This window comes from Lepidochelys kempii, chromosome 10 (assembly GCF_965140265.1).
Source record: "Lepidochelys kempii isolate rLepKem1 chromosome 10, rLepKem1.hap2, whole genome shotgun sequence".
In the NCBI taxonomy this organism is placed as follows: domain Eukaryota; kingdom Metazoa; phylum Chordata; order Testudines; family Cheloniidae; genus Lepidochelys; species Lepidochelys kempii.
This window is the reverse complement of record NC_133265.1, coordinates 38,513,996-38,527,763: the sequence shown is the minus strand read 5'-3', so window position 1 is coordinate 38,527,763 and position 13,768 is coordinate 38,513,996. Positions and strand designations below refer to the sequence as shown.

At 41.9% G+C, this 13,768-nt stretch overlaps 1 protein-coding gene across 5 annotated transcripts in view; it reads right to left on the bottom strand.

Moving 5' to 3' along the window:
• The window catches only part of CRAMP1 (cramped chromatin regulator homolog 1), a 121,823-nt gene continuing 108,055 nt past the window's right edge, over window positions 1-13,768 (bottom strand). For 3 of the 5 annotated variants that reach the window (XM_073362971.1, XM_073362970.1, XM_073362968.1), the window contains exons 18-21: window positions 12,211-12,448; window positions 9,414-9,578; window positions 6,341-6,486; window positions 2-4,735 (exon numbers count right to left, since the gene is read on the bottom strand). In XM_073362971.1, the coding sequence (XP_073219072.1) occupies window positions 4,571-4,735; window positions 6,341-6,486; window positions 9,414-9,578; window positions 12,211-12,448 (714 nt within the window). In that variant the 3' untranslated portion in view covers window positions 2-4,570. Of the gene's footprint in view, window positions 4,736-6,340; window positions 6,487-9,413; window positions 9,579-12,210; window positions 12,449-13,768 lie in introns of all 5 variants that reach the window. The other 2 variants (XM_073362972.1, XM_073362969.1) reach the window with 2 other exon arrangements.

Here is a 13,768-nt window from a genome sequence, read left to right as displayed (position 1 = left end):
TACAAGTTGAATTGGAAATTTAAACAGAGGAAGTTTAACAGCTTTTGTATATTATATTAAATAACCAAAAACATCTTTTTCCAAAATTGGTAAAGAATAAATAATATAATTTACAATATGGTACAAAAAATCAGTAAGGACAGGCATTCTGCTTTATACATACACTATATATGTATATTTATAATCTATAAAACAAATTCACATCTCAAACAAGCCAAAAACCTTAGATGATATGGCTTAACTATTATTAAAAGAAACAGCAATAAATTTTGCTGCCAAACCAAAAGCTCTAAAGCCAGTTATCACGTTTCAGTAACTAATGATAACTTATTGCCGTAGTGCTTGCCAAGGTTTCACTTATTTAACATGTATAAATCACTGTGAACTCAGGAGATTTAAAGGTTTGAAAAGGTTAAAAAAGTGCAATACTTTCCTTACAAATGCATCTGACTTTTGAGCGTAAAAAAAAAAAAAGCAACAGTAATTTACATTGCGGGATTGGTAGTCAATAGATGAGCTTTCTTTGTAGATTATGTTTGATCCAAGCTATTTAATTCAATTTCGAAATATAAATAAGAAGGGTGTGAAGGAAAAAGTTACACAATGCCATTTTAGAAAACAATTAAAATTCCTATACTTGGTAGATTTAGTGATGAAGGACAGAATGAATTGTTTGGCTGAGCAGAATCTGATGCCCTGGTAGGTGGCCTATTACTAAGCGCACAGGTACAAAAAAGGGCAGATATATTCTTTAGGAGATAATATTGCTTTATAACCAAACTACAATGACAAGTTTCATGTTTTCAACATCCCACTTTAGGGGATACAAAGAAACCAGTTACATCATTCCATGTATGCTCACAGGCTTGCCAAACAACTGAGATCAAGAAAATAACTCTAAACTCTAAGTCAGAGCACAATCTTTACAGGAACTTACATCAGAAGTGGAGGCCAGGTTGTCAATGTCCATTCCCCCCTCCCAGCCTCCTCACAGTGCCTCATGAAGATATGAAAATAACGGAGTAAGTGTTACTCCCCTGAAACAATCCTGCCTACAGCTGACTAGCAACATAGCTGAACATCTGTTCAGGAAAAGCTGAAATGGTTACCAAAGTTGTTCTGGTTACTTAGTCATGTTGGAGGAGCTGAAATAGCATAATTCAAATTTTATTTTTCTACTTTAAACAAGATGTTAGCTTTCCCCATGGCAGCCCTAAGTACAACCTCTTGAAGTCCACAATACAATTGGGCATCTGCTAGAGATCCACCAATTCTTAGAGAAAGGTATCTCCCAAGGTGTGTGTACAAGCAACTTCACGAAGACAGTAAGTTCTCTATTGATATGAATTTATCATTATGATCTAAGTTTGTTTTAAAATTTTCCCTGATGCCAAAAAACTTTGTTTTGCTTGGGTTTTGCTATTATGATGCAATGTGCAGGGTATCATAACATTCCTGAATCAGAGAACAGATATAGCAGGTGGGAGTATTCTGTGTGCACTGAAAATATCAGGAAGAGAGGAGGGAAGGAAGGGGCCATGGAACCCATGGGGAGAGGAGAGGATGTTCAAATGTGTGTTTATAAGAAGAATTTTTTAAAAGCAGATGCTAAGCACATTTTTACCATAAAATTTCTGGTAGGTGAAAGGTGGCTCTGCCTATTCTCCACATTTGCCTCCCCACCTAGTGCTCCTGATCTGCCTTGAGAAGTCCAGGATATTAAAATCTGCTGGCCTCATGGGCCATTACAAATATCGACTACATTGAGATTCATCCTGTAACAATTCTGTTCCTGTGGCAAGGCATATGGGCTGTAGACAGCTCCCTGCATTCTGGCGACAGACTCATAAGTAGATACTGCTGAAATGTCATGCCCTTCACTTCCAACAGGGCTGGCATAATCTAGACCCGCTTATGGGAAGAGTGCTCACAAGATCAATGTGACATCTGTCCTATTATCAATATCTATTTTGGGGGGTGGGGGAAGGTTGAAGTAACCAAATATACTTGCCAGCATAAGGCTAGCTTCTCAAAATTTAAGACATAAAAACCAACTGAAGGTTCAGATTTGTTGCACTTGACTAAAACTGGTCACGTCTCCTCCTTTTACATGTGCTAAATGTCATTATGTTTTGGTAATCCAGACACATCTATACTAGGAAGCCTCTGTTAGTTAGCAGAAGTAATTCTGGAGAATTACAGATGGCATTACTAACATGGGTAGCCAAAACCTGGAGTTGCTGCTTTGAGAAAAACTGGACTAAAAGACATCTGAACTACAACAATCACTGGAAAGATTCAGACAGTGGGATTCTTGGGTTTAATGGAAATCCTGGTTTCTACCAAGTTTGAACCCTTCAGAAACAAATATACATGACTAGGTGTAGATTTGGCTGGCAACTTTAAACATGCTTGTGATCTAAGACTGCATGAGACCCTGCAAATCGTGATAGGATTTTAGACTGCATGTTCTGAGAGGAAAGACCCCAGGTAATCTATAGCCAAAGCAGGGAGTTAGCTTATTTGTATGAAATCTTCCCCCTTTAGTTTGCTGACCCACTGCTTGCTTGTGATGCAGGTCTGAGTCCCTGCTGGGAATACTCAATTGTATGAATGCTGTGTCTAACTGGGCAGGTGATTCCCACATCCAAGAAAAGAACAAAGCAACCAGACACAAGGCATCCTACAGCATGAATCAAAGGAGTGGCCTCCAAGTCTTAGGGAAGGAGGTAAATAAACCTGCTCTGGGTCACAGAGTATGAATATCAGAAAACTGGTTAAATTCTCTCTTAAAGCTAGAGAAGCACAAAGCAAAGAACATACCAACCAATATCAAAAATGTCTACCCGGGTGGGGGTAAAGTGACAGGGAACATCATATGCCCAATCAGTGCTTCGTGGGCAACATTTTAATAAGACTCCCAGTCAAATGCTTTGTAGGAGTAGGTAGAACTAAATCCAAAGCATAGCGCAAGTTGAGAAAACGAAGCCCTGGTAATGGCCTTAAGGATAGAGGGGTTTATGTTTTATTAATTAGCAAACAGCTATGTATATAAAAGTTTGAAGTTTATACAGGACTAGCTCCTGGAAGAGCTTCAGAGCTACCTAAAATAGTCAAGGGGAATCTTTTTCCTAGAGGCTGCAGATAATGCTTTAAAAACAGGCACAGTAAAAGTATCCTTTTCAAGACTGATGGGAAAAGAAATAGGAGAAGGATGTATCCTGAGCTGTTAGAAACAAAAGAAAAACCATCTGTAAAGGAAGTAACGTTACCAGAACTCCTTTGGACCTACTGATATCAGGACTTGGGTCTTTCAGGCATTAAAACACTATACCATAGAAATGCACAACAGCTTAGCTGGGAACTTCTGGACCCATCGTGCCAGGGAGGAACTACAATGAAAAATTATGCCCTGAGGTACCACAGATCATCTAGGTAGGGCAGGACAGGGTGGAGAGATCAGATTAAAATGAGACTTGACACCTCGCCTCCTCATTTGAAAGACATAAGATTGCTGAAATCTGACTTAGTTTAAAAATATTATTTATATCTTTATATGAACATTGTTCTTTCCTATCTCCTCTCCCATAAGAATCCCCAGCGAGATGCTGGATCTGGCATATATGTGGAGAAAGATGGTGATATACAGGTTTCCTAACAAAACCAAAACCTATTAAGGCAAAGCTTTAAGAGTGATTCCAGGAAAACCCCTTTCTGCAATGTTTCCTCTCCTGGAAAGTAACCATCTTCCAGGGAAACAAACTCCCATTGGTGGGGGATGACCCACTGCACTGTCCAATGAGATGAAGAATCCTGTGTCAACCTACTAAAAGGAGCAAGTAGATTCAGTCAGAAGGATGGTGGCTGTGATGTAGGGTAGGATTTAAAAAACAAGAAAAATCTGCAGGGATCCACTGAATATGTAGGGGAGCCTACATCCTCCCCAAAACAAGTATGCAGGCATCTGCCCAACTGGAATGTTCAATATACAAGGTGTAGCCAAAGAAACAGAATGTTTTATAAAATGGCAGCACAAGCATTGCAGAGTAACGGTGCCTTTCAGGAGAGTGCAAGAAACTTCAGTTTGACTGATTCGACAATCTTGCCAAGCAGTATGTTTCAAGATATGAGTAGAAAAAGCATTTCCCCCTCTCTCCGCCCCTCAATTTCAATGTGGATCCCAAATCATGGTATGTCTATCACCATACAAAAAAAGATTCAAGTTGAAGAAGTTTCTAGTCATACTCTTGTCCAAGCTTCTTGCCTAGGCCATGCCAAAAGTAGAAGTCCAGGACCACCTCAAACGCATTTATTCACCATCTTAGATCATTGATGCAGACATCACTCCCTGTAATAATGTTCCCCATTACATTTTTCCCAGCATATTGCACATTCTAGGACTTGCAGATACTTCTTCAAAACTCTAAAGACAACGTTGCTCTTCTAGAAAGGCGTGCACCGGTCAATGGCATTTGGACTTCAGTTGCATATCCTCAACTTGCCTCTCAGATCTAGTACAATAAATTCCACTAAGCTGAACAGTCTCCACCAGCCTCCTAGTCTCTTATGCTCACTGCGAGAGGTCACCAGTTGGAGGGCCACCTCCTCCTCCATCAAAGAGGATTTCCCTACGGGTTGGCTCAGGTATTGACAGCTCCTGGGCAAGATCGTTGAAACGAGATATGTAATCTATGCTGTTCTCATTCATCATGCAAGCCAGCTGGGAATCCACCACCTAGAAGACGGATAGGAAAAAAGGTCAGCAGAGGCTTGTCTCATTCATTTGGGTTAGAGAGAGTAACATCTGCCTGTGACTGCTAAGGGACCAAATAATACAAGCTGAGATCAGGGCCACATAGGAAAATATAAGATTTTCACCTCCAATTCATCTGTTCCAATGCAGCCCAGCTCAACAGTTAACTGCTGGCTCTTCAGTGGCCTCTCTGAAATGAATTAGTAGCCTCAGTCCAATTTTAGCTGACAAGTGTCCACTTCACAAAAAATTTCAGATTGGTATGTCTGTGGCCACCTTAACCAAGAGCTTAAGAATGAATGGGACATGCCAACACACCCTCCAGATCAGCAGCGAGGTGCACTGGCAGAGTGATGTGGGGTAAGCTTGCGCAACTGCTACCTGCACTGTACCTGTTCCATACATAAAGAAGACTTCCTTCTGAAGGACCCTTGATGACAGACCTTTCAGAACACTGTTTTTGTTAAGACTATTATTAAACTGTTGTGGCTGGCTCCCTCCACAAAAAACATGACAGCTTGCCTAAAGTAATGGCTCACATATCACCTTCTCTTAGATGACTACACTGGGTCAGTCAAATTCTATCCAAGTACAATGCTATGAGCTCTGAGTTAACATAGGCTTGATTCACTCCAGCAAAAACTGGCAGTCTTTGCTGACAGAAAGTTGGACTGGAGGCTGCAGTCGCATAAAGGCGCTCACTCCCTCACCTCCCTATCCAGAGTGGAGGCATAGTTATAACAGCCAGTGATGTATACTGCATCAGCATAGTCCTGCTGCAGCTCCATGGATCAGGGTACAGAGAACAGCTGGACTAGAACTCCCAGTATGCCGAGTTCAAAGCATATAATCTATAGCAGCGTTTCTCAAACTGGAGTCCCCACTGATCAACTCCTCCCCCTTCCTCCCAGTGCCTCCTGCACACCAGGGAATAGCTGTTCAGCAGCATGCAGGAGGTGCTGAGCGGGAGGGGGAGGAGCGGGGATGAGACATGCTCAGGGGAGGGGACAGAATCATGTCCTGGGGCCTCCAGCTGCGCTGATCAACTCCTCCCTCTCAGTGCCTCCCTCATGCCACGGAACAGCTGTTCCCTGGTGTGCAGGAGGTGCTAGGAGGGAGGGGGAGAAATGGGGCACACTCAGGGGAGAGAGCGGAAGGAGGCAGAGAAGAGGTGGGGCCTTGGGGGAAGGCGTGCAGTGGGCACGAGGCCTGGGACTGAGCCAGGGACTTGGGGGTTCCCGAAAAATTTTAAATCAAAATGGGGGTCCCTTGGGTTGCTAAAGTTTGAGAACTGCTGATCTATAAAATTGACCTGATCTCCACCAGCCAGTGAGGCAGAAGTCATAAGGTTGCTCACAAGAGTTTCACACAGCAACTCATGCAGAACATACCACCAGTTCATTCTGCATCTTCCGTGTAAATCTGTTTCTCTGCTCTGTTAAATGTAAAGCCTGGCATCTGCCATGAGTATCCAGAGGAAATATGATGAGTAACATGAACAATACTATTAAAAAGGGAAGCAAGGAGGCCCATTCAATGGTAATTATTTCAAGTGCAAATACAGCCTGATGTGATTTGACCACATACCTCTGCTACATCTGCCAGAGAGCGAGACACAAAAGAGTCCCGTGAGTTTCCATCCAGCAGGCTTGGTCCCAATAAGGAGGTGCCACTAGCAGTTCCAACAGGAGTTGGCAACATTTTCCGGCCCTTCTCGGGGGAGATGAAACTTGCTGCATAGAGAGGAAAAGCATAAGAACATAAGAATGACCCTACTGGGTCAGACCCAGGGTCCATCTAGCCCAGTATCCTGTCTTCCAACAGTGGCCAGTGTCAGGTGCCCCAGAGGGAATGAACAGAACAGGTAATTATCAAGTGATCCATCCACTGTTGCTCATTCCCAGCTTCTGGCAAACAGAGGCTAGGGACACCATTCCTGCCCATTCTGCCTAATAGCCATTGATGGACCTATCCTCCATGAATTTATCTAGTTCTTTTTTTACCTCTGTTATGGTCTTGGCCTTCACAATATCCTCTGGCAAGGAGTTCCACAGGTTGACTGTGTTGTGTGAAGAAATACTTCCTTTTATTTGTTTTAAACCTGCTGCCTATTAATTTCATTTGGTGACCCCTAGCTCATGAAAGCTTATGCTCAAATAAACTTATTAGTCTCTAAGGTGCCACAAGTACTCCTTTTCTTTTTGCGAATACAGACTAACATGGCTGCTACTCTGAAACCTAGCTCTTGTGTTATGAGAAGTAGTAAACAACACTTCCTTATCTACTTTCTCTACACCAGTCATGATTTTATCCACCTCAGTCATGTCTCCCCTTAGCGGTCTCTTTTCCAAGCTAAAAAGTCCCAGTCTTATTAATCTCTCCTCATATGGAAGCTGTTCCATACCCCTAATCATTTTTGTTGCCCTTTTCTGAACCTTTTTCAATTCCAATAGATCTGTTTTTTGAGAAGGGACAACCACATCTGCACACAGTATTCAGGATGTGGGTGTACCATGGATTTATATAGAGGCAACAGGATATTTTCTGTCCTATTATCTATCCCTTTCTTAATTATTCCCAGCATTCTGTTCGCTTTTTTGACTGCTGCTGCACATTGAGTGGATGTTTTCAGAGAACCATCCACGACTCCAAGATCTCTTTCTTGAGTGGTAACAGCTAATTTAGACCCCATCATTTTATATGTATAGTTGGGATTATACTTTCCAATGTGCATTACTTTGCATTAATCAACATTAAACTTCATCTGCCATTTTGTTGCCCAGTCACCCAGTTTTGAGAGATCCTTTTGTAGCTCTTCGCAGTCTGCCTGGCTTGAACTATCTTTAGTAATTTTGTATCATCTGCAAATTTTGCCACCTCACTGTTTACCCCCTTTCCAGATCATTTATGAATGTTGAAAAGGACTAGTCCTAGAACAGACCGCTGGGGGATACCAATATTTACCTTTCTCCAGTCTGAAAACTGACCGTTTATACTTACCCTTTGTTTCCTATCCTTCAACCAGTTACCAATCCATGAGAGCACCTTCCCTCTTGTCCCGTGGCAGCTTACTTTGCGTAAAGAACCTTTGTAAGGGACCTTGTCAAAGGCTTTCTGAAAATTTAAGTACACTATATCCACTGGATCCCCTTGGTCCACACGCTTGTTGACCCCCTCAAAGAATTCTAGTAGATTGGCGAGTCATGATTTCCCTTTACTAAAACCATGTTGACTCTTCCTCATCTATGTGTCTGACAATATTGTTCTTCATTATAGTTTCAACCAGTTGGCCCGGTACTGAAGTCAGGCTTACAGACCTGTAATTGCCAGGATCCACCTCTGGAGCCCTTTTTAAAAATTGGCATCACATTAGCTATCCTCCAGTCATTTGGTACTGAAGCTGATTTAAATGATAGGTTACAGACTACAGTTAGTAGTTCGGCAAATTCACATTTGAGTTCCTTCAGAACTCTTGGGTGAATACCATCTGGTCCTGGTGACTTATTGCTGTTTAATTTATCAATTTGTTCCAAAACCTCCTCTAATGATACCTCAATCTGGGACAATTCCTCAGATCTGTCACCTAAAAAAAGAATGGCTCAGGTTTGGGACTCTCCCTCACATCCTCAGCCGTGAAGACCGATGTAAAGAATTCATTTAGTTTCTCCGCAATGGCCTTATCCCCCTTTAGTGCTCCTTTAGCACCTCGATCGTCCAGTGGCCCCACTGGTTGTTTAGCAGGCTTCCTGCTTCTGATGCACTTAAAATTTTTTTTGCTATTACTTTTTGAGTCTTTGGCTAACTGTTCCACAGATTCTTTTTTGGCCTTCCTAATTGTATTTTTACACTTCATTTGCCAGTGTTTATGCTCCTTTCTATTTTCCTCACTAGAATTTAACTTCCACTTTAACTTCCACTTTTTACCTCTCACTGCCTCTTTTACTTTGTTGTTTAGCAGCAAGTAGGTGTATTGAACTTGTACATTTGAAGAGGAGGAGGAGAGGTACATGGAAACCTAGCACAAAGCAGATCTAAAGCCATCTCTCTCCTCTACTGCCTCAGAATAAGAAGTTACTAGCATGAGCACTACCAGCAGGCTGCCAAATGGATCAAGTAATCACCTCAGCCCAAAGGAGGTAAACACACATTACACTGGAGACACTAGCCATACAGCTATTCATTTTTTGAGCTAAGTCAGAAAAAACAATTCTCTCACCTCCTTAGAATTATGCACCACGCATACAATGAAACCTACACGTTCCAAACAGAAGAGCTGGTTGCATCATTTTGCTGTTTTAGCAGAACACTCAAAATGTTTCAACCTAAAAGATGAGTCTGACTTGCAAAACCTAGCAGACCACAAAAAGGTCTCAGTTACTCGCTCCAAGGTATATGCTGTTGCCCCGTGCCAGTTGAGCAACTTCTATTTCAGGAGCAGACTTCCAAATCTGGGCTGAATGAAATTAAGTCCATCTAGGGGTAACAATTCCAGTTAGAGAGGAAGGTGGGAAGGAAGGGAAAAAGTCTTCCAACATCCTACTGAGTTTACTCTCTTCCAGGGACTCCCTCCAAGTCAAGGGACTGGGGCTGGGTGAAGAGAAGCTCTTTAGAAAAGATAGGACCATTCCTCCATCATAGTTCTCTGTGTACGGACACTCACAAAACAGGCTGCTGAGAGATGAGTCGGTAGAGTCATTGGGGTACCACTGTGGGTCATGGCTCGGAGAGGCAATCCAGTTCTGCTGAGGACTGCTGGAGGGGGACGGAAGACTTTTGGAGCTGTCACTGCCATTCAGTTTCGCAGGAGAGAGGGAAACACCTTCATCTGAAAGCCAATGCAAAGAATCACTGACTGAGTCAATTCTGTAAAGCCACCAGGACAACTTCAAGTACTTTGGGGTGTTTAACACATTTTCAGGCAACTGGAAGCAAGGCACTCCATAATACTCTTAGAATGAATGCCACTGTACAGAGAATCAACCAACACCAACTTATTCTGAACTACAATGGCATTACTCAGTGGAGTAAGGGAAACTGGATTTAGTCCTAAACCAACTCATCTTAAGGATATTGACTGGTTGATGAAAGAATTTAGCTATGGTGCAGTGTAATTTCCTGAGGGAGGAGTGTGATAGTGGAAGGTGGGGATCTGAAAGGCCCAATTTAGTTCAGTCCTAACTGGACCAGGTGTGTCAAGATTTCTGTGGGAAAAGGAAATAAGATAGAAGCTACTGTCCACACTCATTTAAAGAAACTACAAGCAAACTGAAAATATAGAATCTTTAGAGGACAGTTGGACAACTGGGTAAGTGGCACAGAATTACCATAGTGTGAAAGACCATTTGACGCTATATCCTACTAAAGATAATTGGGTGTTGGGTCTCTCTATAGGTTCTCTGCTAGTAGGTGAAGACGTTTAGGCCCTTATTGACTGCCAGGTAATGAGACCTAACTCGTTCCTGCATGCCCAATAGGGTAGGGTTCTGATGGGCTAGCCAGACATCTGGAAAAAGAACACCAAGTTGCTCAGAATTCAAATCCACAATTCTTTTAAAAAAAAAAATGCCCCAAGATGTAAATTTTTAAAAATTGATATCAAAATTTTTTTTGCATAAAGAATATTGTTTTTAGAAGCATACACCATTACATCCTAAAGCATGTTCACAAATGAGAAACAGTACAATTATTCAATCTAATGCAACACTTTAAAGGTGAACTGAAAATCTGAACAAGTAGAGTTAAACCCAGATTTGTATGCCAAGTACTGGTGGGTGCTTAGTCCTGAGGGAGGTTTTGACTGACTTGTTTTAAAACTGCGTCCCTCACCTCTCAGTACATGCTGCAGACTTCACAGTTAATTTACTAGATCTCAGTGCATTTTCAGTTACACTAAATGGCTCCTTACCAGAAGTATTATGGGTTGGGTTGTATCTGCAATATCCAAAATTTGAGTTTCAGGCTCTGACATTGACTTTTTGTCGGGTCTTGGGCAACTCAAATTAGTATGGCATTTTAAATGACAAAAAGTGATGTGATGGGGCTCTATGTTCATTATACATCAACATTTCGAGATCAAATTTGCTCAGCTGACCAGTAACAGGATGTTTTAAATGTCAGTCCTACAAAGTCACCCTGGGAAATGGCTCTTTCCTTCTTCTGTAACCTCACAGATACTAAAGATGCTGTAGGTCAAACTATGCAACCCCATTGACCTTTATTATCGATGAAGATGCAGGAGAAGTAAAGAACTCAGTTTGAGTCTCAGATCTCAAGGTGAATTTGCAGGCCCAAATTTAAAACATATTTTTCCTGGGAAACTGAGCAAATTTTACCTGGAAATACTGACACACAAACATAGAATTATAGAAGTCAATGATGAAAGGAACCTCGAGAGATAATCTAATCCAGTCCCCTGCCCTCAAGGCAGGGCTAGTAATAACTAGACCATTCCTGACAGACCATTCCTGTTTGTCTAACAAAAAACACTGTTTCAATACTCTGTATTTTTACAGAATAATATTTTAGAGCAGAAGTTCACTTTAACCTCTGTCTCAGTTTTCCTCATCTGAGAGATGGGAATAAATGTTCCATTCGCTTGCATATTTGTTACTTTAAGAAATCTCTTACATATGAAAGTCATGGTATAGTCCACCAAGGCCATGTTTCTGCAGGGTTAAATGAAGGATTGGAAGACAATACTTAAGCCATGTCTAAACTAGCACTTATATTGGCAAAACTTTTGTCGCTCAGCGGTGTGAAAAAACACACTGCGGAGTGACATACGTTTTGCTGGCATAAGCGCATTTGTGCACCGTGCTCTGTCGGCGGGAGACGCTCTTCTGCCAACATAACTACCGCTGCTCATTTAGCTGGTTTTATTATATGCTGATTGGAGAGCTCTCTTCTGTCGGCATAATGCAGCTACAACAGTGCTCTTACAGCAGCACAGCTGTATCAGTACAGCTGTGCCACTGTAAGCCTGTAAGCGTAGACATGACCTAAGTTCAAAAAATCATTTATGAAGACCCATGGTATCATTGGCCAAAAGCCTGCCTAATTCACTTAAATAATATGTAAGAAGCCATATTCCCTCCTCATGTGTGTCTACAGGGCTACCACTGAAATCAATAGGTAACCCAGAGGGAGATCAGAGAGAAGATTTTGGTCCTTACTATTTAGTAAGCTATGGAGGACACTGCTGCAGAGCTGTTCAGTAAGTTCAAAGAGCTACCAAAACTCTCTGCTAGGCCAGCAACAACTTAAATGTACATTAATTTAAAATGCAGTCAGACTCGTTAAGAAAAAGGGGAACTACACAATTTAACTTCTCAAAGGATATCACTAAGTCCATGATGATGCCTCGTAATAAGGGTTTTTCTGATATTTAGAACATGCTGCAGTTAATAGCATTTTTTTAACTTTAGTAATGAAAATGCCTGATCTTGACTTAGTCTTACTGTATTGACCAGAGCTGATAGCGATTTCAATGATAGAGTCGCTTATTTGAGTAGCAGGTTCTCCCTGAGAAAGCACATCTTCAGGTGGCCCAGGCAGAGAGATATCCAGCAGAGCAGAGACGTTGGGAGGACACAGATGCGTACTGGAGGCCTGTGATGGAGGAAGAGGAGGAGTGGAGAGACCATTCTGGAGAGGGGTCTTGGACAGTTCTGACAGAGAAAGGACTGATGTGTCCTGCTGTAAGAGTCAGAGAATGAATGAGTCATTAGTTTGCATAGGACTTGGACACTTCTAAAAGTTACAACAGACAGATCATGCGTGCGGAGAGCCTGAGCGTTGGGTTGAAAGAGAAGAACAGATGGATGCAACAGAAGCAGGATAAAATCAAGCAGAAAAGACTCCTAGCATACTCTGTTCCACCAGTCCAACTACCTGATGAAATATTTGTATTTTTCATACAAGAATAAAAGATCTACAGGTTTCATGCTCTGGACACCTATCAAAAACTGAAAACCACACAAAAGGACAGCCCACAAGCATACTCAGCCCATACCCTCCACAATAGCCTGACAAAAGTTGGGTTTTGCATCACACTCAAATGCAACTGATTTAAACTAGAGCATTTCCGAAACCTTCTACAACTGAAACCAGTGAAAGAGTTAATGAGAGGAGTCGCATTATTCTACAAGACTCTTCTTAACAGCTGAATATTGAATCAGGCTTTGTCAGCTGAGAAACATGCAGCTGCTTGGAGATCACCCCTGATTTAACAAGATTATTTTTCTTGAGAACTTCTGCAGCCAGCAGGTTCCACTACAAAAGTGAGCCCTACACCTTCTTCCACTAAAATAACTGAAGCACCATTAAGTGCTCCCATATATATCCTTGAAGAGTGTCTCAACATCACATTTGAAGTTGCATTAGCCACCAGATTAGTCTGAGGTTATAAAATTAACATCCATCGAACAATCCTTGCTTCTATAATTAGCCATAGATTCATAGATACTAAGGTCAGACGGGACCATTATGATCTTCTAGTCTGACCTCCTGCACAACGCAGGCCACAGAATTTCACCCACTCACTCCTGCGAAAAACCTCTCACCTATGTCTGAGTTATTGAAGTCCTCAAATCATGGTTTAAAGACTTCAAGGAGCAGAGAATCCTCCAGCAAGTGACCAGTGTCCCATGCTAGAGAGGAAGGCGGAAAACCTCCAGGGCCTCTTCCAATCTGTCCTGGAGGAAAATTCCTTCCCGACCCCAAATATGGCGATCAGCTAAACCCTGAGCATATGGGCAATATTCACCAGCCAGATACCCAGGAAAGAATTTTCTGTAGTAACTCAGATCCCACCCCATCTAACATCCCATCACAGGCCATTAGGCCTATTTACCATGAATATTTAATTAACAAAACCATGTTATCCCATCATACCATCTCCTCCATAAACTTATCGAGTTTAATCTTAAAGCCAGATAGATCTTTTGCCATGAGCTAGACCCAAAGCAAAGTGTTTCTCTTGAGAAGATTTGGTTATGCAACTAGTACTGTCATCAA